The following is a 27,887-nucleotide window of genomic DNA, read 5'->3' on the forward strand; positions in this document are numbered from 1 at the left end:
GTTATTGTGTCCCCAAACAAACTGAGCGGACTAGAAAATGTCCCGTTTTTTTTTTTAATATCCGCTGCAAACAAACCAGATGTGAAAATACACATCATGTACATCCACATGCACCGTAACAGTCATCCAAACATCCCACTAGCTCTTCCAGCTTTAGCTTAAAATGATTGTATCCGTTTCCATTTTCCTTTTGTTTCCACCTTTTCTTTTCCACCAGACGTTGCACTGCGTGAACCCAGAGAACGAGAACGCCCAAGAGGTGACGGTCAAGTGTCTGAACTGTGACACCATCACTCAGGTCAAAGAGAAGCTGCTCGATGCCGTGTACAAGGGCAGCCCCTATTCGCAGCGGCCCAAGGCCTCCGACATGGACCTGGGTAAGGCACGCGACGCTGCGTGTTGCATTTTTATACCACTGTTTGGAGACGTGTGCCCAGGTGTAATGACTGGACACAATGGTGGTCCATTGATATGACCTGCTACACGCTGTGGATTTCTCTTAAATACTTCCGACTACTCTTCGGGGCAAATTCACAAAAGGCCGCTAAACCTTCATAAATAAGACACAAAGAAGTCATTCTCAAAGCTCCCTCAAAGGGTTAAAGAACAGCAGGGATCTCAGCCAGACGAAAGGCCTCGTCGTCACGCTCCACTCCAACTCATTCACTTTTGGACGCGGTTACAGGATGCAACAACAGTCGCGTGATGCGAATGAAATGAATAAAGCTCCCCTACATGTCAATTTGAAAAAAGAAAAAAAAAGGGGGAAATTGCACATATTGGAGGTGTGTTTGCTGTAATATCATTAGCACAACATGTTTTGTGCTCTGGACCTTGTGACGGGCCAGATAGCGGTTGCAAGTAATGCGTAATTCATGGGCTGCATTCCATTCTTTATGAATTCAACGTTGAATGTCAAATAACAACTCAAACCTCTGTGTTTGTGTGTGTTTTGACAGAGGGGCATTACCTATTGAAGTGAATGTGACATTGTCTTCTAATTCCAGGGCAATTTTTTTTTTTGGCAAGTTAGTTTGTTTTGTTTTCGAGGACTTGATTCATTTGGACAAACAACTGAAGCTGCAATAAACACTATAGACTGGGACCAGAATCAATTAATAGTTTCAATTTCGGGCAGGCTGCTTGGAGGCAGCACAGCAACCTGTAAACGTAACACTGACATATTATCACCCTTTGCTCATTTACATATCCTGCAGACAATATTTGACTTTGTACCACCTGGTGGATGTACGGGAAATATTTACTCTCCTTTTTGTCAACTCCCACGGGAAATATTCTAATGTTAAATATATAATATATATATAAACTATTTTAGTTGCTAAATTCAACACACGTTTGCCACCTAGCCTGCTTGTTGGGCCGTGAAACTACAATGAACTAAAAGATGTTAAAACGCTCCGTAGAGCTGAGTTAGGTGACAATTTGTGACCCTTGTCACATTAGACAAAGTCATTTGATCTATGATTAATTTAAAACATTTAATTAACCTGGAGTAAATTGAGGAACACAGTTCATAAAAAATGAAAAAAGATGATTAGCATTTAGAAGCAGCTGAATCTGACCACACTGCACACACACACACACACACACACACACACACACACACACACGTACGTTGTGTTCTTTGCTCTGAACGTCTGCTTCCTCTTCCCTGAAGAATGGCGTCAGGGCCGCATGGCCAGAATCATTCTGCAAGATGAAGACGTCACAACTAAGATCGACAATGACTGGAAGCGCCTCAACACACTGGCTCACTATCAGGTACGCGGGCAGAAACGGGCGCGAGCGAGAGTCGGCGGCGCGGTTGGATTCACGCAGTGAATATTTGGGTCGTTTGTTTTGCAGGTGACAGACGGCTCCGTGATCGCCCTGGTGCCGAAGCAGAACTCTGCCTATAACATCTCCAACTCCTCCACCTTCACCAAGAGCCTCAGCAGATATGGTAGGACTCCGTTCATTTAAATCATCCCGCCAATGATTCCCATCCCTCCGCCTGCCTTTGTCTTCGTTGATCGCGGCCATGATTGAGCTCCATTCTTTGTGAACGGCAATCCTTTTTATCCATCGCTATCAGCCCGGGCCAAGGCTATTCCACGGCTGTTTCCAAGCAGCCCGTAAATGACAGGCATTAAAGTAGACACCTCGATTCCCAGCTGAGTGAGAGAGAGAGAGAGAGAGAGAGAGAGAGAGACAGAGCGCACCTGGCAGCCAGCGACAGACAGATGCCTGGCATCAATATGGTGTACTTCACTGGAAAATTAAACAATTTAGAAGATAAATTACTCTGTAGTGAAAAAAAAGAATGTAGCCTTGTCTGATAGAAAACAGAGTGCCCCATAGGCATGCACAGCTGTTATCACCGCTACTGATCTAGACTCACAACCAACCTGGAGTTTCTCTAAAAGTACCCATTAAACGTTCAGGTTTGAATGTTAAGCATCTTTTTTTGCATGTAGACAAAACGCTTTTTGGGGTTCTGCCTCTATTCAACACTGTAGATATCTACAGGAAGCTGTACGGGCAGAGAGGGGAGGATGTGACATGCAACTAAAGGTCCTTGACGGTATTCAATTCATTTGAAATCGTGTCTCAGTTATGCATGACGCACATTAAACCATTAGGCTGCCGGGCTCCCTGGAAGTAGACACGTCTCTATCAGAGCTGTTTGCTATTGAGCGCAGATTCTGATGACAACCGTGGGACCTGAAAATAGCAGGAGAGTGAGACCTCTGCTTTTTTTTTTTTTTAGAGATTAGCCCAAATGTTTTCTGGATCTAAAACAAGCTACAAAAAGTCTGTTCTCGCCTCTCAAGTTGCTTATCAGACTGTAAACAATGAGGAAGAGGAAGTCTTGGCCCTGATAACAGCTGGCTACAACAAAACCCCAGAAAGGCCCATCTCCCTAGAAGCGAAATTGTCAGCAGAGATTTCAATTTGAATGTCTATTTGACTCACCAAGGAGGTCAGAACAATGACCACTCCCCCCCCAAGATATCAAATATTTAAACCTGCAATAACGCTGATAATGCTTGGGGGCCGTAAGCACAACACATCATCATAAGGATAATGTGTTACAGTAGCAAACAGTCCAGCTCCAGATGTGGAGAACTACGCTGATATTACATATTCTATATTTTTAGCTACGTTTGGCTCCTCGCCAATTCCTGAGAAAACAAAATCTGTCTCATCAGATCCTTAATGTTCCACCGCTTTCACCAGCTAGTCGCTGCTTTTGTCTGCTGTTTGGTGCTGTGCAGGTACCATACAACGGGTTTTAAGAGCTTTTTTTTTCTCGCAGCAAACAGCTGCTGCCTAAAACAGCTTTGATGAGAGCTGTGAGCAGTGGAAGCAATTTGGGAAAAGTGCGGAGTCAAGCGATAATTCCCTGTGTGTTCATCGCTACGAGCGACCACAAGTCGTCACGCGATCCATTGTCAGCGTAGAAATATACAAGTCCTAAAAACAAATGCCTCAGATTCCGTCTGTGTGGAGGCGCACAGAACAAAAGTGGAAACATCTGAAGAAAAGCAATCACACAACACCTACACTGTTTGAGTGCCGGATTAGTGGAGAGAAATGTCGTTGGAGAAAATGAAATTTATGAAAATCAAAGGTTTTGCTTTTTATGAATCATCTCATGAATACGCAGCTGCTGCTTATTTTGCTTCAAAGCAAATAAATGAAGAAGGGAAAAAAAAAGAAAAAGGTTTACTTGCGTGTTGTTGTGTGCTCGTAGGCGTGCGGGGGGGGGGGGGGTGTTGTCCACCAGTGGCCGTGATGGGTTTGGAATCAAAGCCACTCAGCACCCCGCCGGCAAGAGCAACAACAGCACTGGACACTCAGCCTCTTTCATTTTCCTATCTCCCATTACTCTCCATTTCACCCCTCTCTCTCTCTCTCTCTCTCTCTCTCTCTCTCTCTCTCTCTCTCTCTCTCTCTCTCTCCACACCTTATTTGTGTCTCTGTCCATTTACCCCACCCACCCGCTTTCCCTGTCATCTCCTCTCTCCTTTCACCGGACATAAAGGGATTGCAACATGCATCAGCAACTCTCTCTTTTATCTCTCCACCTCTTCCATCCGTCCCGTACGCCCTCCTCCCCAGGAGCAACAGCTAGTCAGGAGACGGTCCTCTCTCCCCCTCCCGCCTCCCTGGTTGCTTTTCTCCTCTCCGTCCTAAATGGAACAGTCGTAGATATGCATCTCCTTGCTTCGCTCTAATCAACTTTGACACTCGCGTCGGGAATAATGAAACGGCCACCGATGATGGAGAACAGGGGAGGGGGAGTGTGAGTCACAGTCTGTGAATGAGAGAGGAAGATTAAAGAAAGGTGCAGAGAGTTGGGTGATTATTGGTTTATTTGTTAACTTACCTGTCAGGTAATGAGAATCAACATGCCTTTTCCGTCCCCATGACATTACATGCAAAAATATGCATGATAAGTATCTTTATAATATCATCAAGCAGAGTGTCCAGCACGTTGTCCTGACCACTAAAAACTACCTAGATCACTGAAAAAATAGGATTTTTTTAGCACACAATGTAATGATCAGAATCAATCAGAAATGTTTCCTTTTTGGATTATTTTGTATTATTATTTCTTAGACATTATTATGTTGTTGCAGGTTTTTTTTTTTTAAATGCTATTTTGCCGAGCCACTTGAAGGTGCGAAGTGTTTTCATGCTGTTAGCAATCATGTCATAATGCAATGCTAAAAACCCAGACTTGTTACTTATATGAGACATCTTCTATTTAAAAAAAGAAATGTAATTGCATGTGTTACATGTGTGTTTTTAGATTTAGAAAAATTTAAAATGATTGACGATTTGTCAGAAGCAGAAGAAGAGTAGTTTGCAATATTTTCTCTCAAAAGGGAGATCTGCCTTTCTTTAAATCACTGAATCTCAAGGTTTCTAGAAGGTGCTGACATAGCTCCTAACAACTCTGTTTTGTGCTCCTGGCTGTAGAGAGTATGCTGAGGACGGCCAGTAGTCCAGACAGCCTACGATCACGAACCCCCATGATAACCCCTGACCTGGAGAGTGGAACTAAATTGTGGCATCTTGTGAAGAACCACGACCATTCGGACCAGAGGGAGGGCGACCGAGGCAGCAAGATGGTCTCTGAGATCTACCTGACACGGCTGCTCGCTACAAAAGTAAGACAGAGGAGACGCACACCAGGGTTCAGAAAGTTTAGTTCAAGTCGGGGTGAAAGAAAAAAACACTCTCAAACTGCACTTGGGGAACAGTAAAAACCTACCGCTGATTGATGGGATATTTTCAGCATTATCAGCTCTTTAAAGCAAAGGGATCCACCTCACCTATTTCATGGTAGAGGAAACTACTAGTACAGAGAGTCTGCAGGTCATTGGGGAGTCTTAAAATATATCAAATCACGTCATCAAAATCCAAGCTAGAGGTGTATGCATGTATTTGGTTGCTAGATATTTTTGTCCAAAGCGACATAGAAATGAGGTACAATCCCAGGCATAGATCAAGGAGAGGTGCATTACTTTGCACATGAGTGTATAGCAGCAATGAGAGGTTCTTCTTCTAAAGAGAGGTATAGAACGAGGGAGAGAGAGAGAGAGAGACAGCGTGTTAAGTGAGGAAGACCACCCGTGGATTGAGTCGAGTGACTCGTTCCATCACCAAGGGAAGAACGCAAGAGAAGAGTTCTGGATTGACATTTAAGAAATGGCATTTGAATTAAATTGAAACGTTTTCCATTCATTTTGGCAGAAGATGCAGAGCTCCTGCTTTTCTCTGTTTCGTATGATATTAAACTGAATGTCTTTGGGTGTTGGACTGACCAAACAAGACATCAGTGAACCAGGCTGACATTGACACAGCGAGGTTGTCCGACAGCGAGCACAGACGGAGCTGGGTATCAGCAGTACAGCAATTAAAAGGGAAGAAAACATGTGAGCGAATAATCCGACCAAGGGAGGCAATATATATATATATATATATATATATATATATATATATATATATATATATGTATATGTATATATATATATATATATATATATATATATATATATATGTATATGTATATATATATATATATATATATATATATATATATATATATATATATATGTATATATATATATGTATATATATATATATATAAAGGCAGAGGACCAAGCACTGATCCTTGTGGTACCCCAATGGGAGACTTGAGCAAAACCTGCACACCGTACAACTTTAGGATTAGGAGAGTCTATATTTCAGATGGGTTTAGAGTCAGCTGAGTCAGCAGTGGGGTAACCTTTGATGGTGACTGTGTGTGAGATGACTTTAAAAAGTATATTGTATTTTGATACTGGTATTGATAATGAAGCTTGATCTTTTGTAAGGTTGACCTAAACAAAGTGGTTACCGATGTAGGAGCGGGCCCTTTGTAAAGACACAGGGATAAACAGACCCATAACAATTCCTTCCATCTTGGATCGATCCTTGCAGCATCCAGCCGTCTTCCTTTTCCTCCCTCGGTGTCTCTCAGTTCATTGTCTCGTTCCTAATTGTAGCAGGGGGAGGGAAATATAGCAATGGGCAGCAGTTACAAGAGAGCCGGCTTTTCAATTTCCACTGGTAATAAGAAAAAAAACAGATTAATAAAAGGTGGGCTCGTGGTGCAGAGTGCAGGGAGGCAGATACAGGTGTCAGGAGACAGGTAATTTGTCGAGGGATTGAAGATTTGGCCATGCATGATGGCAAAACAGAGAGGCAAATGCAATTGAGAAACTCATCTTGTCCTTGTCTCTCAATAGCTGTCTTTCTGCGTCCCGTCTTTGCAGATCTCAGTGCTTTGATCCGCGGCCGGGACAGGAATTCATTCCTCTTTCCGTTCCGCAATGGCTGACTAAATACGATCCCCAAACATTTCCTCGGTAATAGATTCTGCCAGACGGAGAAATCTGGGAGACAAATGTGTTGTTAGGGAAATTCATTTAGCTACATTTGATGCAATTACGTTGAGGCATTGTCATTGGAGGAACGCGCCATCCAAATCCGAGAGCCGGGGTTCCTGTTTGTGATTCCGCGGAGCTCGGTGGGCAGAGCGAGGCGGTCACGGAGCCCGAGCCATCGCTGTGATTCCCACCGGGGCCATTCATACTAGAAACGCACCCGCTTATGGCCCATTCAGGTGCTGTGGAGACAAGTGGCTGGAAATGGTACGCTATCTTCTGTCACGCGACACGGCGGAGTTATGTTTATTTTCCGTTCTCCGCCTTCTCTCTGAGATTTCACAAGGCGGTCGTCTTCTCTTCTGATTAACGGTTAGAATTTAAACTTAGGTGTATAGGATTTCAGGAGGGTGTTTGTGAGGGTGGATAGATTCATTCATGAGTACCAGCGCAAAAGTGCTCAACACATGAATGACCAAAATCAATATAAGTAATAAAACAAAAGAGTGAAACCTCTAAAAACAAAAGGTCAGCGTGAGTTCCCATAATAAGGCGATATAAGCTGTATTAAAATGTGGAGAGGAACCCGGGACAAACTACCGACTTGTCAGACATGAGATCCCAGCTCCTGCTTCTATATTACAGTTTTAAACTGTAATGTCTAAGACCACGTAGCAAGAGATTAAAGTCCTCCTTGTTTCCTCTCCGTCCTCGTCCTTCCGCTCAGGGGACGCTACAGAAGTTTGTGGACGACCTGTTTGAGACCATCTTCAGCACGGCCCACAGAGGCAGCGCCCTGCCGCTCGCCATCAAGTACATGTTCGACTTCCTGGACGAGCAGGCCGACAAGCACTCCATCACAGACTACGACGTACGGCATACCTGGAAGAGCAACTGGTAAGCGAGGGAGTCATTTAGTTACCACGGATACGCGGCGTGGTGGGAATTGGATACCTGATGTGACGGTTCGATGATTATCTTTGAGCGTTGGAGATGTGGTCAGCCAAAACAAGCAATTTAATGACATCACCTTGGGCTTTTTGATGGCCATTTTCCATTTCTTACATTTTATAATGGTTGAAAATGTGATCAAGAGTACATGTTGAATTTTTATGATAATGCATGTATTTGGCAACACATTTTTTTTCTGAGCCAGATGGACGTCATGCGACCTGCAGCTCCAACTGTTGTTACAACCCCAAAATCACTGTGTTCCTGGGTGCGCTGTAATGTGATGCGCCCCATCCGCAAATGTCTGGAAAGTAAATCTGTTTGTGAACAACACTGTGTCCCAAAGAATTATATTAAATCAATAAATCCAGGTCTGCAAAATGCATAACAAATTAAAATAGTTGCTGTGTCGGATGCTTGTTCATAATTTACTGGACGGTTTAATAACATCTTCAGACCGGCATTGCAGTATTTGTTTGTGTTTATTTCATTAACAGGTTTTTGCTGTATTTGCACAGAATTTAGGTCACCCTTTGTTTCTTTTTTTTTTTTTTTTTTTTTTTTTTTTTCAAGTTATGACCAATTAGATTTTTTTTTTACCAGTTAGCTGCGATACCGCCTGAGGGCCACGGCACCCACTGTGCAACATTATTACAAAGACAAACCAGCAGGAAAAACAAGCTTTAACGCACATAAGTTATGGAAAATAATAAAATAAGCAGCCAAAGAAAATCATTTCCAGGTTGCATTTAATTACGTGTTGTTGAATGTTTTTTTTTTTGTTTTTGTTTTAAATGGTCTGTTCTGTATTTCCCTCTCCAGTCTTCCTCTGCGGTTCTGGGTGAACGTCATCAAGAACCCCCAGTTCGTATTCGACATCCACAAGAACAGCATCACGGACGCCTGTCTGTCCGTGGTGGCCCAGACCTTCATGGACTCCTGTTCGACGTCAGAACACAAGCTGGGGAAAGACTCCCCTTCAAATAAGCTGCTCTACGCTAAAGACATCCCCAACTACAAGAACTGGGTAGAGAGGTGAGTCGAAGCGGAACGCAGACAAACATTCACATCAATATCAAAAGAACACTTCACCCACAGAATGACCGCTTGTATACCAGTTACCCATGAACACAGGGCGAATAATCGATATACAGACGGTCATTCTCTGGGTGAACTATTCCTTTAAACTAGCAAAAATAATCCACAGTTTTTAATGCTAAGTGGAAACAATCCATATGAGTTGTTGAAGGGAAGGTTGACTAATCTGTAAACTTGTCTTCAAAGAAAAGTGAGGTGCAGCGGTGAGATAAATGACTCATTTAACCTACTCAGCTAAAACCGCTGTAAGATTAGGAGAACATAACGGGTTGAACTTTATCCGCTACCAGCATTGGAAGCGTTTCCCTGCTCTCAGAGTACACGGTTCTATTAAATTAGCCCAAAAGAAGTCATGTACTTTAATTACAGCTTGCTCCAGGCCCATGAATATGAAATGCAGTGCACACACAGAGAGGAGAAAATATCCGCAGTGCCAGTTCTGACATTTTAAAAAGTTGCCATTTGCCAACTTACCACAGTCCTTGTTTCTTTCTTTTGGTTTTTTTTTGGTAGAAGAGTCCAACGGTCTCTTTGGCAATTTGAATTGCAGCTTCTCCCACAGCATTCATTCATGTTGTAAGAGAAGATGAGAGAGAGAGAGAGAGAGAGAGAGAGAGAGAGAGAGAGAGAGAGAGAGAGAGAGAGAGAGAGAGAGAGAGAGAGAGAGACGGGTTTTGCTGAAATACAAAATGCCAAGAATAGAGAATAGAAACTACTCAGGAAAGACGTATGAAACTAAACTTAATTTATCTATGTTTGGTGAAAAACTAAATGTGCTTCTCAAGGTCAAGGAAGACAATCTGTCATAATATCTTAAAAGAATAACAACTCGGGGTGAAATTAGGTTCCTAGAATAGAAACACATGCTTCAGAATGATTCCAGCAACGCTTTAATCAGTAATGAACTATGATGATATTTTATACATGCATGTAAATTCATCTTCTTTGAAAATATTAGTCCATCATGCTGCGCTACGAGTCGTCTCTGATTGGGGTTCCCGCACACTTCAGTGCAGTCAGAATGAGAAAGTGTGTTTGTCCTCCTCATACAACCGCAGAATGGAACGATGCATCTGTGTGTTTCTGTTGTGTGTTTCTGTTGTGAGTTTCTGTTGTTCTGTTGTGTGTTTCTGTTGTTCCGTTGTGTGTTTCTGTTGTGTGTTTCTGTTGTTCTGTTGTGTGTTTCTGTTGTGTGTTTCTGTTGTGAGTTTCTGTTGTGTGTTTCTGTTGTGAGTTTCTGTTGTGTGTTTCTGTTGTTCTGTTGTGTGTTACTGTTGTGTGTTTCTGTTGTGAGTTTCTGTTGTGTGTTTCTGTTGTTCTGTTGTGTGTTACTGTTGTGTGTTTCTGTTGTGAGTTTCTGTTGTGTGTTTCTGTTGTTCTGTTGTGTGTTTCTGTTGTGAGTTTCTGTTGTGTGTTTCTGTTGTTCTGTTGTGTGTTTCTGTTGTGAGTTTCTGTTGTGAGTTTCTGTTGTGTGTTTCTGTTGTTCTGTTGTGTTTTTCTGTTGTGTGTTTCTGTTGTGTGTTTCTGTGTTTCTGTTGTGTGTTTCTGTTGTTCTGTTTCTGTTGTTCTGTGTTTCTGTTGTGTGTTTCTGTTGTTCTGTTGTGTTTTTCTGTTGTGTGTTTCTGTTGTGTGTTTCTGTGTTTCTGTTGTGTGTTTCTGTTGTTCTGTTTCTGTTGTTCTGTGTTTCTGTTGTGAGTTTCTGTTGTGAGTTTCTGTTGTGTGTTTCTGTTGTGAGTTTCTGTTGTGTGTTTCTGTTGTGTGTTTCTGTTGTGAGTTTCTGTTGTGTGTTTCTGTTGTGAGTTTCTGTTGTGTGTTTCTGTGGCGCTTGTGTTCAATGTTTACGTCGCCGTCTTGGTCATTGTACCTCTTGTAAAAGAGATTCCATATCTCAGTGGGATTAACCTGGATAGATAAAGGTTGAATAAATAGAATCAATGACGTGTCCGTTGGGCACGGTCCCATTCCCTCCGGCTGCAACAGAGGAGACGATAATTGTCTGCATTTCTTTATTTTTCGAGCGCCACACTTGAACGTGCTACGGCGGGTCCTGAGGCTCTCACGCAGCATTCGAAGGCAGTATGAGATGAGGATTTATAGGTGATGGTTAATTGGGTGCAGTTAAACCTTGTTTCTATTATGCCTCCGAATGCACGCTCAACCCTCAGCCTGCCCCCGCCGCAGTAAACCTCGAGATGGTTGATGGTGGACTCTGCAAACAGGTCTGGTACAGCTCAATATTGGAAGATATTCTTATTGTACTCCCGCTGTACTTTCTATGGACTTTCTGCTTCTCGCTTGTAGCCAACGGCACCGAGTCGATAACGCAAAGGTTGTTGCTGCTGCTCTGACCAGATGGGCCTCAATAAGTAAATGCTCAGTCATAATAATAAGATGTATGAAAATGATTGGGATGGGGAGGAGGGATTAATTGGACTATTAACGCCCCACTCTAAATTCCAAATAGTTAAGCATTTAATCATACTAGATGGTCCCATAGACTAATATGTATGAGGTTGGCGGTTCAATCCCCGCCTCCTGCTGTCTCGCACGTCGAAGTGTCTCTGTGCGAGACACTGAACTCCAAGTTGCTCCAAGAGAATATTAAAATGCGATATGAATCTGGAGGGAAACAAAGTAAAAGGACCTTCCCTGCTCTCCCTAAAAGTTCAATCTACCCACCTCTCAGCAAAAAAAGCTAAACATACCCTCCTCTTCCTCTAATAGTGTTCCTACAGTCCCTTAAAAATAACCTTTGTATGCTACTGAGCACTACACAGTCCACTCTTCCTCAGCTGTGTCGCGCTACCATGTCCCTCCCATGTCCATTGGTCCCGTCAAAGTGTCCTCGAGCGAGGTACTGAAACATCAGCTCAGTATTGAAAAATGGAATCGTGAACCGCGTCAACCCCCAGCGAGAGGACCGGCAGCCGGCTGCCTCCGTTTGCACTCAGAATATTTAATAACGACCCGTAAGCCGAGGTTTTGGGTGGAATACGAGCGCTTGCGTGAAACTCTTGTCTGACCTCTCCCCTAGGTACTACTCCGACATCTCCCGAATGCCAGCCATCAGCGACCAGGACATGAGCGCCTACCTCGCGGAGCAGTCCCGCCTGCACCTCAGCCAGTTCAACAGCATGTCGGCGCTGCACGAGATCTACTCCTACATTATCAAATACAAAGACGAGGTGAGCTCCCTCCGGACGTGGAACGGGACCGAGCAGAACGAGCGCTGTGTCACTTCACTTGTTTTGACTGATGCCAAGAGGTCATTTTAATTCAATTACACTGATACCCAGTCCACGATGGCGAGGGCCGGGAGGTATTATCGCCATCAGGATGCACAATTAAGGCGTGAGCTTAACACATTATGGAGCTAATGGTGCTTCATTAGGAGAGACCTGCTTGCACAGTATCCTACAGCTGCTGCTGGTTGATTAAAGCTCGACATTTCTGCACGAAACCAGGAGTGTGTGTGTGTGTGTGTGTGTGTGTGTGTGTGTGTGTGTGTGTGTGTGTGTGTGTGTGTGTGTGTGTGTGTGTGTGTGTGTGTGTGTGTGTGTGTGTGTGTGTGTGTGTGTGTGTGTGTGTGTGTGTGCGCGCGCGCGCGCGCGCGCGCGCAGGTTTCATCTTTTAAAGGAACACTCCGACATTTTGAGAGAGGCGCTTATTGACCTTCTTGTTGAAAGTTAGATGAGATCAATACCACTCCCCGTTCTCAAGGCTGAAAATGAAGCTACAGCCGGCGGAGACACTGTGCGGTTGCCAGGCAACCAGCGTAGACTCTGGGTAGTTAATAAGAGCACAAGAGAGAAACCGTGTGTCCATAAAGGACACATTAAAAACCTGCTGTTTGAAGGATTTGAACCATCGGATCCCGTGAACATTTCAAACGTACGGCCCTCGAGTCATTCGCCTTCTTCATTCATTCAGTCATCTGCTGTGCCTGGCCCTCCCATCTATTCACCACGGCCTGCGTGAAAAGGCACGAGCTGTAAATGTTCCTGAATGTTCCTGAATGTTCCCGAATGTTCCTGAATAATGCAAATCAGTGGCGGTGCCTGACAGCTCATCCAGGTCATTTTCAAGGAACTACGTGTGAAAAGAGGCTCAAGAGTTCGGTGAGAACATTGATACCACTTTCATATCTGTCTTATTAAAACCAAAAAAAACCATCAATTTGTGGTTTTAATTTTCTCGGCCGGTCGCAGTGACTTCCTGGAGCTTCAGCTGGTTGCCCGGCAAGTCTCTGCACTGAAACAGATAAGTTCAGCCATATGATTAGAACGTTGTTTTTTATTTGTAAGTATTAAACAGGCAAAATAGTACATTTGAATGAGTGAATATAGAAGTGCTGGTTGTAGTTCACATCCCTCCACTCTTACTCTGGTTCCTTATAGACATGTCTCCTTCAACCTCTGCTTTCCCCCAACTTCATCAGGCTTTTAAGCAGTGAAAGATAAGCCGACTCAGCCTCTTCCCCTCCCCTGAACCCCCCCCCATCCCTCAATAGCAACAGCATTACAGTAGTTATGCTGGCTGGTTGCAGCTGGCTCCATTCAAACCAACTGCTCCCCTTCATTACAGCCTATTATCCAGATGTAGGCAGCTGCAGGGTCCCCGTCGCCTCTAACACATGCCCTGACCTCACGCACACAAAAGCACACAGGCATAAATATATACATATATATACTCAAACACAATGCTAATGCACATGCTCACAGTAAACGGAATGACGCACCACAAAGACAAATGCACACATAAATACAGTCTTTTTTGTTTTTTTCCTCCTCCCTCCCTGGTTCCTGTCGCGCTTAATAAGACCCCAGCACACGCACACACTCCTGCACACACACACACACTCCAGCACACACACACACACTCCTGCACACACACACACTCCAGCACACACACACACACACACACTCCGTGCAGCCGTCAGCGTGCCTTTATAGCCCCTCACACCTCCCCCGCCAACCCTGTCCATGTTGTCTGCATCGGTTTGAAATGTAATCACTAACAGGGGAGCTGAAATGAGCTGAAATGAATGTTGGTTTTTTTTCTGCCAAAGAGCCGGCGTATCCGAGCGCCAACACATTACGGGTTAAAAAGCGTGATACAACGCACCGATAGGATTGACATAACCTGATGATGTAGTTTAATCTGCCCCTGCATCCGTTTCCAGATCCTGTCGGCGTTACAGAAGGACGAGCAGTCGCGCAGACAGCGGCTACGCGGCAAGCTGGAGCAGGTCATCGACACCATGGCGCTGGCCAGCTGAGGGCCGGCCGATCGCGCTCCTCGGCGAGGGGAGAACCGGCCAACCAACACGCCTTCCCACGACAACCTTCGACACCCGTGACATTTTTGACCCTTCGAACGTTTGAAGTCTGTCCGTCATCACCCTCACGAACGGCAGCGGAAAAGACTGCAAGGACACGAGCGCCCAGCAGCAGCAGCAGCAGCACACAGGAGAGGCGGCAGAGTTTGGAACTAAGGCCACACCGGGCTGGCTTTTTTCTTTTCTTCTTTTTTCTCTCTCTCTCTCTCTCTCTCTCTGAGCCACCAACCCAGCCCCCGACAACCAAATGCAAGCGCAGCCTCAGCCGATATGGACCTCAGCTCAGGAGAGCGTTTATTTTCATCAAGGCCCTTATCACATCTAGACTCCTACGGGTGCAGCAGTCGGGTACTTTGGCCACGAATCAGGACCGGCACATGCACACCGGTGACCAAAAAAAGGCTCCTCTAGCTGGAGACAGAGCTGGAGTGTTACTGGACAGGCGTACGCCGCCAGCTAGTAGCGCTCCACAGCCACGGCGACAGTCTAAACTGTGAGCCGATGAGAATCCAGGATCTGTCGCTGCGACGCTCGACTTTCTGTCGCCGTCCTCCACAGGGAGGTCAGCGGTCGGGGTCAGCTGCAGCGCAGCAGCCTTGGAGCTGGTAAGGATTCAGTGTGTTGCTCAAAGACACTACGGCGGGGTGGATGCTTGGCAAGACAGAGGCTGCCGCCACTGCAGGGCGACCGAGAGGAAGGACTTTGCAGGGAAACTCTTCCTCCAAGACCGACTCTGCATCCCTCTATCAACATTTCAGGACATTTTTCAGTTTCATAACTCTGCTTATGATTTGTAAACGCATTTTTTTTTTTTTTTTTCCTCCCTTAACTGCCTACTCTCCCCCCGTGCTGTGCCACTTGTGTTACTGCTGAATTTGCACAACAAAGCTAAATCAAAAGAGAGAAGAGGATATATGAATATATATATATATAGATATATAGATATATAAATACAAACCTTTTGTTTTTAAAAACAAATTTAAAGTTGAAAAAAAAAATAATGTTTTCCATAGTAATGTACAAAAAAAAGTTTGAGAAGAGGATTTGATATTTCCAAGATGAAAAATTATGAAAACACGAGGAAAAAGTCGTCCTGTGCCACGTTTTACTTTGAATGTTGTTTAGTGCAAAGAGACTTCTTTTCGTTAGATGAGATGTGCTATGATGAAAATGTTGACATGCTTAGTGACTAAAAGTGAGTTTAATTATATACATACATATATACATATGTATATATGTCTGTGTGTATATTACACCGACCTACAGTGCTTTTGTGTTTGTTTTAGAGAAACCAAATACACGGAGGCCTGGTCAGCTGATTTAGACGACACAAAAGACATTCCTGTGGAAGACAACGAAAGAGGCGCTAGTCGCTCATTTGGACATTTGGCACACCGCGCTCTACGGCTTCTTGATCTAGTTTTTTTTTAGACTTCTCCTCTTGCCTGGACAAAAAAAAAGAAGAAAAAAAAAGTGCGAGTCGTGCGCTCCAAAACGACAGGCGAAGCAGCGCCGTCTCGTGTTTTAGCTTGTTTTCTCGTCCGCAGTGAAGACGCTCAAGCTGAAGGTTCCCACTTTTTGAAATGTGAATGTGGTTTATGAAAAGATGATGACATGTAGCTTGATCTATGTAAGTGATTTCGTACCAGTTGAAGGCCTTTCTCTTTTTTTTCCGTTTTGTGGTTTTATAGGGTTAAAAAAAAGAAAAAGAAAGAAAAACACATTAAATGTTTCCTTTCTGATTCGTGCTGCTGCTCATTATCGGGCAGTGCTTAAAAAAAAAAAAAAAACATGCATTCATAAACGACACATTCCTTTCTCCTATGAGTGTAAAAAAAAAAAATGGTAGAAGGTTAATAACAAAGGCTAGAAAAGACAGATTGAAAGATGTTAAACAGAAGCAGGGTAATATATATACTGTGTGTTGTCATCCATCCTGAAAGAGCTTGTTATGAAATGTAGAGCACTAGACCGGGCATAGCAACAACCGGATCGGATGGATTAGGTCGACATCAAGTCCCTGTTGAAAATAAATAGGTTACGATGCATCAAATGCACCTTTTAGACCAATACGTCTTCAAAGGAAACAGTTACAGATGCCTCAAAAACCATTCTCTGTTTCTTCCTCTTCAACAGTGCTTCCCTCTTAATTCTTTCCCCCCTGCGACAGAGTGGAAAGGCCTTCAATCAGCTGACGCTATAGTCCTCCGTTTTAAATCCCGATCAGACAGCACACGACTTTACAGATGCACCTGCTTGCTGTGAAAGGCCTCGAGGCTAAACAGGTACTGTAGCTGAGATGTCCAAGAGCCCGTACTGAGGCGGTCTGAGCCGGTCAGTGCGACCCAGTGGGTCACAGGGGAAACTCCCAAATCACTTTCAAGCACAGGAAGAAGCCACCTGTGATACGACCCGCCCACTTCCTGCTTTTTGTCACCACCCATGGACCTCAAAACGTGCCTGTACTGGAGTAGATGTTATTTAAAGACAGTTTTCAGGTTCTCTGATGGCACATTCACATTTGCTAGAGGATTTCTTACAACTTTAAGAAGCCGACCCGGAACAAGAACATACGTATATTTCTTCATTGTAATTATGAATACGATAAGCAGCATTCTTTACATAACATGCCTTATGTTACGGTTGCAAAATTGTTAGCCTGTCGCTAGTAAGTGTGTGAGCGATGCAGCAGGACGTTTGCATTTCTCCGATCGTGAGTTTTAGTCTCTCGCGTTCGTGGTTCATTCAGGCCTTAGCCTCTTTCCATGTGACAATGTAACTATGAGGCGCTGCTAGGCACTAGCCACATGTTAGCTGATGTTGGCTACCGCAGATGAGGCGGCTACCTAGCTAACATGCTAGTCTAAAAATGAATCCGACTGGTTAATTAATCAAACATTTCCAGGGTTTATCGGCATGGAAATGTACAATATATAAAATATATTCCTCACTGCTACCGGACATCATCTCTCCATGGTTGCCCAGGAGTTGAACAATGGCCGACAATGGGTGCGCCACTTCAAATTTAGACCTGCGTAACACAGCTCTTTCGCAAATCTCCTTTTTTTTTATCCATATCCTTATTTTTTACAGATACTTACCAGACCTGGACCTTAATGCCACCTAACCAAACACACATCGCTGCTGTCAAATAGAAAACTCTTTGCATTTAAAAGACGTACATTACCCTTGATAGATATGATCATGAAACCCTTTAAAAATCCAGATCTTTAGATGTTAGCTTGTAGTTTTTAATCTGCCAGCGGATACGCGTCTGGACCGAATGAAACGTACTGTAGGCGCTTCAATACTTGATCTACACAGGGTAACGCAACAATACAGGGCGGCTGACCAAAGCTTATTTTCATCCACGGCAGGAGAAAAGATTATCTCTGATCCATCTACGTTTCAGTTCTTCCACATGAGGAGTCAGCGCTCAGTTATTGTCATATAAATACTCCCTCATTGAAGGTATTCAGTGTTTGTATTTACGCTTAATGAATGGTGAACTTGAGGTAATGTTACTTCCACATGCAGGCGCTCATTAACTGACTGATGTATTTATGTCTGACCGCTATTCACCGGCTCAATTGTTCTTTTGATGGAGATTTGTGAAAGATCATTGTAGTGATGTGGAACTAGTAATGAGGTTTAGTTAGTGAAGTGAAAAAGAAGAAAAAGAAAAATCGGCAAGATGGCGGGAGAAGGCCCACTTGGTCTCTGGTGCTTTTGTTTCTTACTTTCGCTTCTTGTTTTCTGCTTCACCACTTGTTGGGGTAAAAGATGAAAAGACTCGGGCAAGGCAGAGGAAGCACTTTGAAGACCGTGGTACCACTTCATTCTCCATTCCGTTGCATCCGTGGCGCTCCACTTCCACATAGGAATATACAGTGATGAAGGAGGGAGGAGGAGGGTGGAGAGAGAGAGATGGGAAGAGGCGGAGGGAGAGATTCTCTCGACAATTGCCCGACGCAGAGCTGTTCACCGTGCCTCGTCTGGCTCTGCCCATACTGAAAATAGTCAATTTTGTTCTTGGACTTAAAGGGTCTGAGTCAAGGTACATGTCCAAAAGTTTAAATATGCATATTTACAACATCCTTCAAGATGTATTTTGAAGTGCAATAGTTCTGCTTTCTTTCTTTCTGAGAGTGAGATGAGGAGTTTGATAGCCAACCAAATCAAATGTCAGGATATGTTTAGCCTAGCTTAGCATAGCAAACGAAAGAGCTAGCCTGCCTCTGTCCAAAGTGAAAACGATACGCCACCAACACCTTTAAAGCTGGCTATGAGAATCATTTATTTGATCTTAACATAATGAAAAACATTGTGTTCAATACCACTCTCATATTTGTCTGATAAGTGTGAAGATGGGGAGAGAATACGGTTAGCTTAGCTTAGCATTAAGACAGGAAGCAGGGGAAACTCTGCCCAGAGGTTAAAAAAAGAGCACCAACAAGCTACGCTAAGCTAGCTCATTAGCTGAACAGAGCCAGGTTAGCCGCTTCCCCCGGCACCTCGTTTCTCTGCTAAGCTAAGCTAACCGTATCCTAGCTCTAGCTTGATATTTAGCATAAGCTTCAGATCTGAAATTGGTATCAATTTCTTCATGTAACTCTCAGTAAAAAAAGTGAATAAGGGCATTTACCAAAATGTCAAACTATTGCCATTTTTCTACAACAATAAAACGTAATAATAATTCAGGAATCCACACCATTTTCTTCAGAAAGTCATCTCTAAAAATGTTCTGAAGTGTTTGTGAAATGTACTTATTTTCAGTTTGGGCTGTACCCTCCAAACATGGCTCCTACTGCAACGCACAACCTTAATACTTAATGTGCCATTTTTTTTTTTTTGTCCCCTCCCTCTCCTCCAACGGCGACACTCAAGTTTCAGCAAGTTTCTCATCCCTCCAGTTCTCTCCAGCTTCCACACCTGCTGAGTTCACTTTGATTAAAGTACATTTCAGAAAAGGAGCATAGGATGTAAAAAAAAAAAAAAACCTTCACACACAGATTAAAGAAGAGAGCGGTAGAAAGAAGAAAAAATATCTTAAAGAGTTTTAATACTTTATGAATTCTGATACCTTTTTAAAAGTTTCAGACTTGAAGCTGCTGTGACAGGTTTTGGCTGTTTCACGCCCGTGTAAATATCCTGCTCTTTCCTATTTTGCAGATTTATTACGTGTAAATAGACACGCATCAAGGAGAGATTAAACATGTTTTTTGCTAAATCTGTCTCGTCTGATGTTTTCATTTCCCTTCCCCATCCCCACACAGCCTCCCCTCTAAGTTGTGGATTTGAAAGTTGTGAAAAGTTTTAGGTTTATCTCAAGTGCACGTCACCACAAAAGAACTGGAAAGATCAAAAGCAGCACATATGAGACTAAAATATTATTGTACTCTATATGCATTCTGGTAGAGGGAAAAGCCGCTGCTATGGTTTGATTCCCCCACTTTTACCACAGTGATGGTGATGAGGACATCGACAAAGAGAAGAAAGAAAATGATAATGAGCCATTGCAGACTCGACTGTCAGAAATCTCTTCCTGAAGCGAGCCAGGAAGATGCACCGCACGGCTTCAAGAGAACATCCACCCGACCGTATCCACTCACTTCTCCAGCCTCGTCAAACTGTGAGACCAGCGAATCCTTAAACGACGCTGTCAGAGATGTCGCAGTTGTGGTTTGATGAATGTGCTTCAGGTGCTCCGTGTTCCATCTATCTTGCATGTACTGTAAATCTTTCTAAACGGATCATAAATAACATAAATCTCAAAAATACAATATGTTAAACACTGGGCTTCACTGGGTGGAGAACATACAGGGGGATGGGTGTATATATATATACAGAATATAGTCAGTCCGGTCTGTTAGTCAGCCCACCGCGTCGGTCCAGGCTGATATATCTTGACAGCTGCTTGATGGATTGCCCTGAAATCTTATACAAACATTCGGACAGACATTTTATCTAGCGCCACCATGAAGATGGCATTTTATGACGTTTTTATTTTCATTGAAGGGCATGAACTTTGGTACAGATATCCGTAGTCTCCAAAAAAATGAATCCCATTAACAATTTATTGATTTATTTACAATTCATCTAGCACCACCAGCAGGTCAAAGTTTTCACTTATTGAGTGAAATATTGAAAACATTTAATGGACGGATTGGCACAAAACTTTCTGCTGACATTCATGGTACCCAGAGGATGAATGCTAATCAAGTTTGTGGTATTTTAGTATAATTTCTTGACAACTACTGAATGGATTGCCATGGAATTTTGTAGAGGCATCCAGAGGCAACAGGACACATTTTTAAATTGTACTGGTGTATGACCAAATACCAGAAAAACTGACATTCCCATCAGCCACAGCTGTACTTTTTTTAATGATAATTAGCAAATGTTAGCATGCTAGCTTCCTAACATAAGATGGTGAAAATGTGCTCGAGTACAGCCGCACAGAGCTGCTTTGTGTGGCCGCAGATTCTTCACGATCACGTCAAATTTGAGTTATTGTACTCACGAGTTATGAACTCGTAGATGACTTTCACTTCAACATCAACGCCACAACTATGGCTGGGAACCAATATGACCGAGTTGGGGCTCAGTGATGGCGAAATTGCCTGAAAAGAAAGCAAATGGCCTTGCTAGGCAAATCAGCCAAAGCCTTTTCTCTTAATGTAATTATGAATGTATTGCTAATTATTGAGTGTGAAATTCATGCACAAACAATGGGAAAGAAACATTATCTCCAGGGCATGTACACTGCTTTGTGATGACAATCAGACGAGATTAATCAATCAATCAATCAATCACTGTCGCATTTGATAGATGCAAAAATGACTCTTGTGTGACTCTACGTCCGCCAGCCATGACACAAAATGACAAGGATTCTCCACGCTATGCAGCCGACGACTGAGTGTCCATTTTGATTTCAGACTCTGCTTTGGTGCGTTATTGATGTCTGCTGCTTTCTCTCTCTCTCTCTCTCTCTCTCTCTCTCTCTCTCTCTCTCTCTCTCTCTCTCTCTCTCTCTCTATCTCTCTCTCTCTCTCTTCACCCTTCCTTCCCGGAGCAAATGGTATCAAAACAGATCAAGTCCCGGTTTCTCTCCTCACGTCTCTCCAACTGTCCATTACCAGTTGGAAAATGTAACATTTAAAATGTGTCGAGCCCGCCCCCTCGGGGACCGGGCGGTTTGACAGGCAACCCATCAATCAAATTAAAAAGGCCATTACGAAAACATAAAGAGGAGAGAGAAGATTCAGACCTCCGGAGAGAATCTGACCTGGATATCACAGACACCTCGTCTTTGTTCTCAATGGGATTGACCTCTCTTTATTACCCTAAGAGATATTTTTCTTTTAGTCTTCCCTCCACCTGTGGGGCCATCTCAGACTCCTATTTATTCCTCTGCATGGTGAGGCTTCAAGCTGAGGAAGGACTAAAGGCAGATTGTAGCATTTGTAACTATTACTCTTTTCTTTTTCTTATCCCTTCCGTGTCCCTCTTGTCTGTCTCTGATCTTTTTTTTTCTCTCTCTACCTACTCCGGCTCTTCAGAGAGCTAGAGTTTCCACAGGAGTTTTCCCTCCCACTCCTCTTCATCCACTCCTTTTATTTGCCTCTTGCATGTTATTTGGACTGCCTGCTGTAGCACTTGTCACAGTGGGTAGAGCACAGCAGTGCGTAGATAAAGCTGCGGGGTTGCACGCACTCTCGCAGACAAGCAGACACCACCTCCCGTCGCCTGCAGCCCGCATGTCTTGCTATGTCTTCAAGTATCTCAGGGCATCAGATTCCCATGTTTGAATTGTGCTTGTTGTGAAAAAATCTCTCTCTCTCTCTCTCTCTCTCTCTCTCTCTCTCTCTCGCTCTCTCTCTCGCTCTCTCTCTTGTTTTATTTGGGCCCAGAGGCTTCTCTGGCAATTCAATCACCCTGACCACTCTCACCACAAACACTCGGCCGTCCTCCGAGATGCCCCGACGCAGAATAAAACGACAAAGTGACATCGGCTTGGGCCGCATGCCGACGACTCTCAGCTGGAGATTACACTGGAATAAGAGCCCTCTGTTTCTCCAGAGTGGAGAAAAGCATAACAGAGAAAAAAAAGACAAAAGAAAAAACAACAAGAGGTAAGAAGGACAGAGAGGGGACAAGTGTAGACTTCGGAGGGAGACTTGACTTTGGTTGCCTCGGAGGAGGCAGGAGGTTAATGCCGCCTCTCTCTTCATATGAAGCCGCAATAAATGACGACCAGCAGGGGAAATAACACGATGGCGCAGAATCAGGGCATAGACAGAGTCACGTCCGCCCCTCGCTGCTCCCTCTGTCGAAGCTGAATTAAATGCACTGCTAAGTTGCGACTGTGTGGGCGCTTGTCTAGATGCGCTAACAGAACGTACGTGAGCTTGCATGATTTAAACTAATCACCGATCCCTACGGCAGAAGTAGTTATTCGACCTACATGGCGTTCATGGAACACTTGCTGTTCTGAGCTCTTGATGTCCAACAGGTCTGCCGGGTGAGAGGGAACAAATGGGTTCATTGATTCCTGATGGGTTTGGGAGAAAGGGAAGAAAGACTGTGAGTAGGACCTCAGAAACGTACAATTTTGAAAAGAAATGTCGTGTGTTTTGGGAGACCTTTGCTTGATTGACGGGTTTGTCAAAATTTTGAAATTTTCGTGCCAAAATTGGAAAAAAAAGTTTGATTTCTACAATGTCTGTAAGTGCCAATAAAAATACATTTGTTGATTGCGATGGTTACATAAATGAAGCCGAAAAAGCCAACAGTCATTGTAGGCCCGTGAAGGGATCTGCACCATTCTTCCTCTCCGCCTCCTTTGACAAAGGACACATCACTCGGTGCCTTGGGACTCGTTGGAATTGGACGTAAATCACAAATTGCGGGCTTGTCCACTCAAACAGAATTCCGCAATACTGGGCTGGTTCAGACCCATTTTAAATTCCCCCAATTTCACACACATCTATGAAATCAACTGTGAATTACAAGCAAAAAAAAAATCAAGTGGTGGAGACGCCCCATTAGAAAAACAGCAAAAAAAAGGTGTGATTTTTTTTTTTTAGCCATGCTAGCGCCGTGACTCTAGGGATAGCAATATGGGTCAGTCAGTCTGTCAGTCGTGTTCTGGTCCGCACAGAAACAACTTCAACAACTCGGATGGATTGCCGTGAAACTTTGTACAGATGTCCATGCTGCCCAGAGGACACATTCTAATGACTTTGGTGATCTAATGACTCTTCATGTAGCGCCGCGATGAGGTTGACTCAACTCGAGTGACATCGAGTGAAATGTCTCAAAAACCTTTTGGATTGCCATGAAATTTGGTAGAGACACTTATAGTCCCCTCAGGAAGAATTGTAATAACTTTGGTGATCCCCGGACCTTTTCATCAGGGCGAAATTTCAACTCGTCCAACACTTTGTGTCTTTCCCCTCAGCCACAGCTGTACTTTGCTTTCAGTGCTAATTATTAGCACATGTTAGCGGACTAATAATTAGACGGTGAAAATGTTAAACGTTAAACCTGCAAAAATGTCAGCATGTTGGCGTTGTTGTTGTGAGCAGGACAGACCACTGGAGACAAGCAAATGCGGCATTAGGAATTCAGCTTGCGGTTCAGCTCAGGCTATTTTCACCGACTCTAACCCCCCCGCCTGCTTCGCTCCTCGCCGTCCCCGCAGGAGCTCACTTCACCTTTCCTCTCACTAGCCGCCGAAGCTATCCGCACACTTTCATCTCTCTCTGTCTCAGCAGGCATGGACGGATGCTCAAACAAACTAGTCATCTTAGACCCCCCCACCCCCACCCCATCCTCCTCTGTCACTCTCCCACTTCCCCAGTCATCCTTTTATCTCCTCCGACCTCTCATCTACCCCCCTCCCTCTCACGCCCCCCCCCCCCCCGCGCCCCTTGCTTTTCTCTCTCTGTATCACTTGGCTTGGCTGCAGGCGGTGCTGCGGTATTGGAAGCAGCATGGGGCTTGAGGAGTCATCTGGTACTAAGCAGAGCTAAGCCCGGCTTCCGAAAAGCATCTTAGCACTTTGGTTCGGAGAGGTTTACAAAGAATATCAGATGACAGAGCGGTAAAGCCGAGCACTTGGCCTCGGACACTTTGAGATCGGGATGAGATGACTGGGCTAACAAAAGTTTGGCCTAATTGGGAAAATTTGGCGTCAGATCTGTCACTACGCAGCTCTCTAGAACCCAACGAGAGACGAGTGGCTCCGCCCACAGCTTGAGAACGATACCTTTGCAAAGGTTTTTTCGGGTGCAGGGCTTAAAGAGACAGGCGCTAAAACGGAGCGTTTTAGACAGAAGTTTATTACAGGTATATTCAGACAGACAGTGTGAGAAAAATAATATGTTTTTTGAACATTAAAGCACTTCGACATGTTCTAGTGGCAACCCCCAAATACAAGTATGAATTGCAAAATGTACACGATATGTCCCCTTTAAGTGTTTAGTATTGTAACCGTGACAACATGGGTCTCCGAACCTTAAGGAAGCATTAATTTTAAGCCACACAATGTTTACCTAAATCCTAAACCTCCCCAAACCTTGAGCGTCATAAAACAGCCCTGACCTGATACTTGTAGAGGACACTCACAGTTAGCAAATGTTGTCCTTCGACTTGGAGAACTCTTCTGATATTTTGAATATTAAAAAAATGAAAAAAGAACATAGTCAATATTTCGTTCTACGGGGCAATGACTCACAGCACATTTTGGTCGTTTAATTCGGAGGACTCTGAAGGTGATCCTCACAGTAGTGAGTAAAAGTGTCAATTTCAATAATTACATTTTTGAGTTGACAAGAGGCAGATAAGCACAGAGAGCGTTAGCCGTTAAGCCACATGTGATAACCTAGCAAGGCTTGTTATGTCTGTGCTTCTGTGTTTTGTGTCTTTTGACCTCTTTTGCCTTCTTGTGTTTCATTTCCTGCCAGTTTATTAGGTACACCTAGCTGGAACCAAAGTGGTCTAATGCACAGCCCTACCATAAATACTCCTTTAATGACTAATATAATGTGCAGTTTTTATGAAAACTGTTTTGTGTTGATTAAACTTTATGGCCATTTTGGAGGCTTGGTGCTGTTAGATTGCATCGCATTATACTGAAAGACCTTTCTATTATTTTGTGTATACTCATTGATATAAATGGGGTGAAAAACACTTTAAATTTATTGCAGGGCTGTTGTATTAGACTGCATTAGTTTAGCCAGGCTGACGTAATAAACTGGCAAGCGTTTATTAATTGGACCTGTGGTTTGACTGCAGAGCGGTTAGCTCTGTCAACACCCTTTCTATCAAACATTCATGGAGTTTTGACTTGGGATTGAGAGAGAAATGTGGGGCGCAAAACAAGCAGAAAGATCAAGTATGGTGCTCTCCCACGTTGTCTTGCGCTGTAATCCCAAACGCTCGCAATGACATGAAACACTGGAGCTCTCGTACTGTTTCTGATCTTATGGTAAAGAAGTTCTTTTGAATCCTGCTGTTTTCCTTCTAATTTAGTCCTAATCAGTTCCCCGTGTGCGCCGCACTCTTGCAAGCTTCTGCCAGCCTCCTCTTGCCTGAGGACGGTGTACCTTCCCCCGACACATAAGGTCACTCCGGTGTCGTCTTTCACTTTACAGACATTTCACCAAGAAGGTGTGCCGTGTGCTGCGGGTTTGCATCATCTCTGCCCACAGCTCAGGCTGCCGGGAGTCAAGGTCAAGGAAACGCAGGGCATTACGTGTCATTATAATTAGCATAATTAGATTTTTTTAGGTTAGGGACCCCCGAAACGCTCCAATATCATCAAGACCACTTTAACTGTTCTCTAATATTAAGAAGGACATTTTCATACTGTAGTTAATACACTTTTAAGAGCCACTTACATGGAGCTAAAGGGCAGCAGGCGGCTGGTGAGAGCAACTTTCTCTGCATGCAGAACTTATTTGGTTGCCTCAGATAACGTCAAAACCACTCAGACCGTTGGTGTCGCTGTGATCGCAATGCAAACGTTTCAACATCCCCGTTTAACCACACTCAGGTTCAGAGAGTTCATCACTGTAGGGAGTGAAGAGGACACTATCACAATATCATACATCAACCCTGTACCTCACTTGAATTTGTATACTGAGAAAGTATCAGGTGGTAACTGTGAACAGGCTGCACCAGGTGTGGGCTCACGGTACTGTTGTCACACTTCCACTCGTCCTAATGAAAGTGGTTTTCACAGGAGTGTGAAGGCTAAGTGCAGAAGCCATTTGAATGGGAAAGCTTAATTGATAAAAAACATAAATAAAAAATTGTACAGGCAGATAAAAAAATAAAGATGAAAGTATGTCCTTTACTCCTTCTTGTTTAGCACTGCGATAATTAAATTAATTCTGTTCAGATTATTTAAAAAAATATAATTTAAAAAAGAGATTCAACAAGATTTATTGTTTCCAGCTTTTCAAATTTGAGGGCTTGATATATTTTAATTAAAATATCTTTGACAAGCTACGGACTGAATGAATAAATAAAACAGTATTCGACAGGTTGATGTCAAATTTAAACGTCATTAAACATCTTATTCGCGCAGTATAGTATGTGGCGCTGCTGTGCACACAGGAAGTACCGTTGAAGGAAACGGGCCTCGCGGAGTTTGTCTGCCGGGCGGAAATGCTTCCACACAGAGGAGGACCAAACACCTGGTGAAAGGTAAGACAGCCCGCTGAGTTAAAGCCCGTCTGTCGCTGGTTTAACGAGCACTGCTGCTGCAGCTTTTATGCGTTGCTAATTGGTAAGCTAACGTTAATGCTGGAGGCGCTGTGCACAGCGTGTGCTGCGGCTAACGTTAGTGTGTCGCTCTGAACTCGTTAAGTTGGAGAGTTTTGTGAGGACGAAGTGACCAACAGGTGTGTGGCTGTGGGTCTTTTGCAGCTGATTTACTGTTGTTGATGTATTGACGCATGCGTGTTGGAAGATTTCCCTTTTAAGTAATGCAACCGTCTAAAGCAGGCGTTCTAAGCATGGCTATGAGTCTCTGTTTTAAGCTTAGACAGTCAAAAGGTCCATCCATCCAGTTTCATGGGACTGTTGATATATTAAAATATGTGGCCACTCAAATATATATTTTGAAAATGTTCTGTGGAAAGCTTTGCGATTAAGTACGCTTACATCTATTAAGAGATGTAGTGTTTTGTATTATTTTATTAAATCAGAGTGATGATCAAATATAATTTGATAACTATTAAAGTGCCGTTAACAGCTGCATGCTCTCTGAAAGATTGTGGCTTGGTTCCTGTGATTGTACTCAAGTCATCTGCCAAATATTAGTGTTGCATGTCTATTCACTCAGTGTCTTATTAATGAACATGTTCAATGTTATTTCTGCTATATATGTTAGGTAAATTGTGCTGCTGATACTGTGTACGTTTCTTTCTGTTTTGCCGGCACTCTGAATTACCAACTAGGCCACGGTCGAGGTGTTAAAAAACCTCCTCTCCTGTCGTCTCTTCCTTTTTCATCTTTCATTGCAGAGGTAGCAGCCGTTTCATTAG

At 43.7% G+C, this 27,887-nt stretch overlaps 1 protein-coding gene across 2 annotated transcripts in view; it reads left to right on the top strand.

The window, feature by feature from the left end:
- LOC137889371 (plexin-A1-like) overlaps nt 1–19,558 on the top strand; it is a 203,235-nt gene extending 183,677 nt beyond the window's left edge. For both annotated transcript variants that reach the window (XM_068733206.1, XM_068733207.1), the window contains exons 25-32: nt 218–377; nt 1,679–1,782; nt 1,867–1,963; nt 4,990–5,180; nt 7,669–7,838; nt 8,715–8,927; nt 12,025–12,175; nt 14,173–19,558. In XM_068733206.1, the coding sequence (XP_068589307.1) occupies nt 218–377; nt 1,679–1,782; nt 1,867–1,963; nt 4,990–5,180; nt 7,669–7,838; nt 8,715–8,927; nt 12,025–12,175; nt 14,173–14,268 (1,182 nt within the window). In that variant the 3' untranslated portion in view covers nt 14,269–19,558. The remainder of the gene's footprint in view (nt 1–217; nt 378–1,678; nt 1,783–1,866; nt 1,964–4,989; nt 5,181–7,668; nt 7,839–8,714; nt 8,928–12,024; nt 12,176–14,172) is intronic.
- The last annotated feature ends 8,329 nt before the right edge of the window (nt 19,559–27,887 follow it).

Source organism: Cebidichthys violaceus, unplaced genomic scaffold (assembly GCF_023349555.1).
Source record: "Cebidichthys violaceus isolate CVI_PGR_0920_01 unplaced genomic scaffold, fCebVio1.0.p SCAF_6, whole genome shotgun sequence".
In the NCBI taxonomy this organism is placed as follows: domain Eukaryota; kingdom Metazoa; phylum Chordata; class Actinopteri; order Perciformes; family Stichaeidae; genus Cebidichthys; species Cebidichthys violaceus.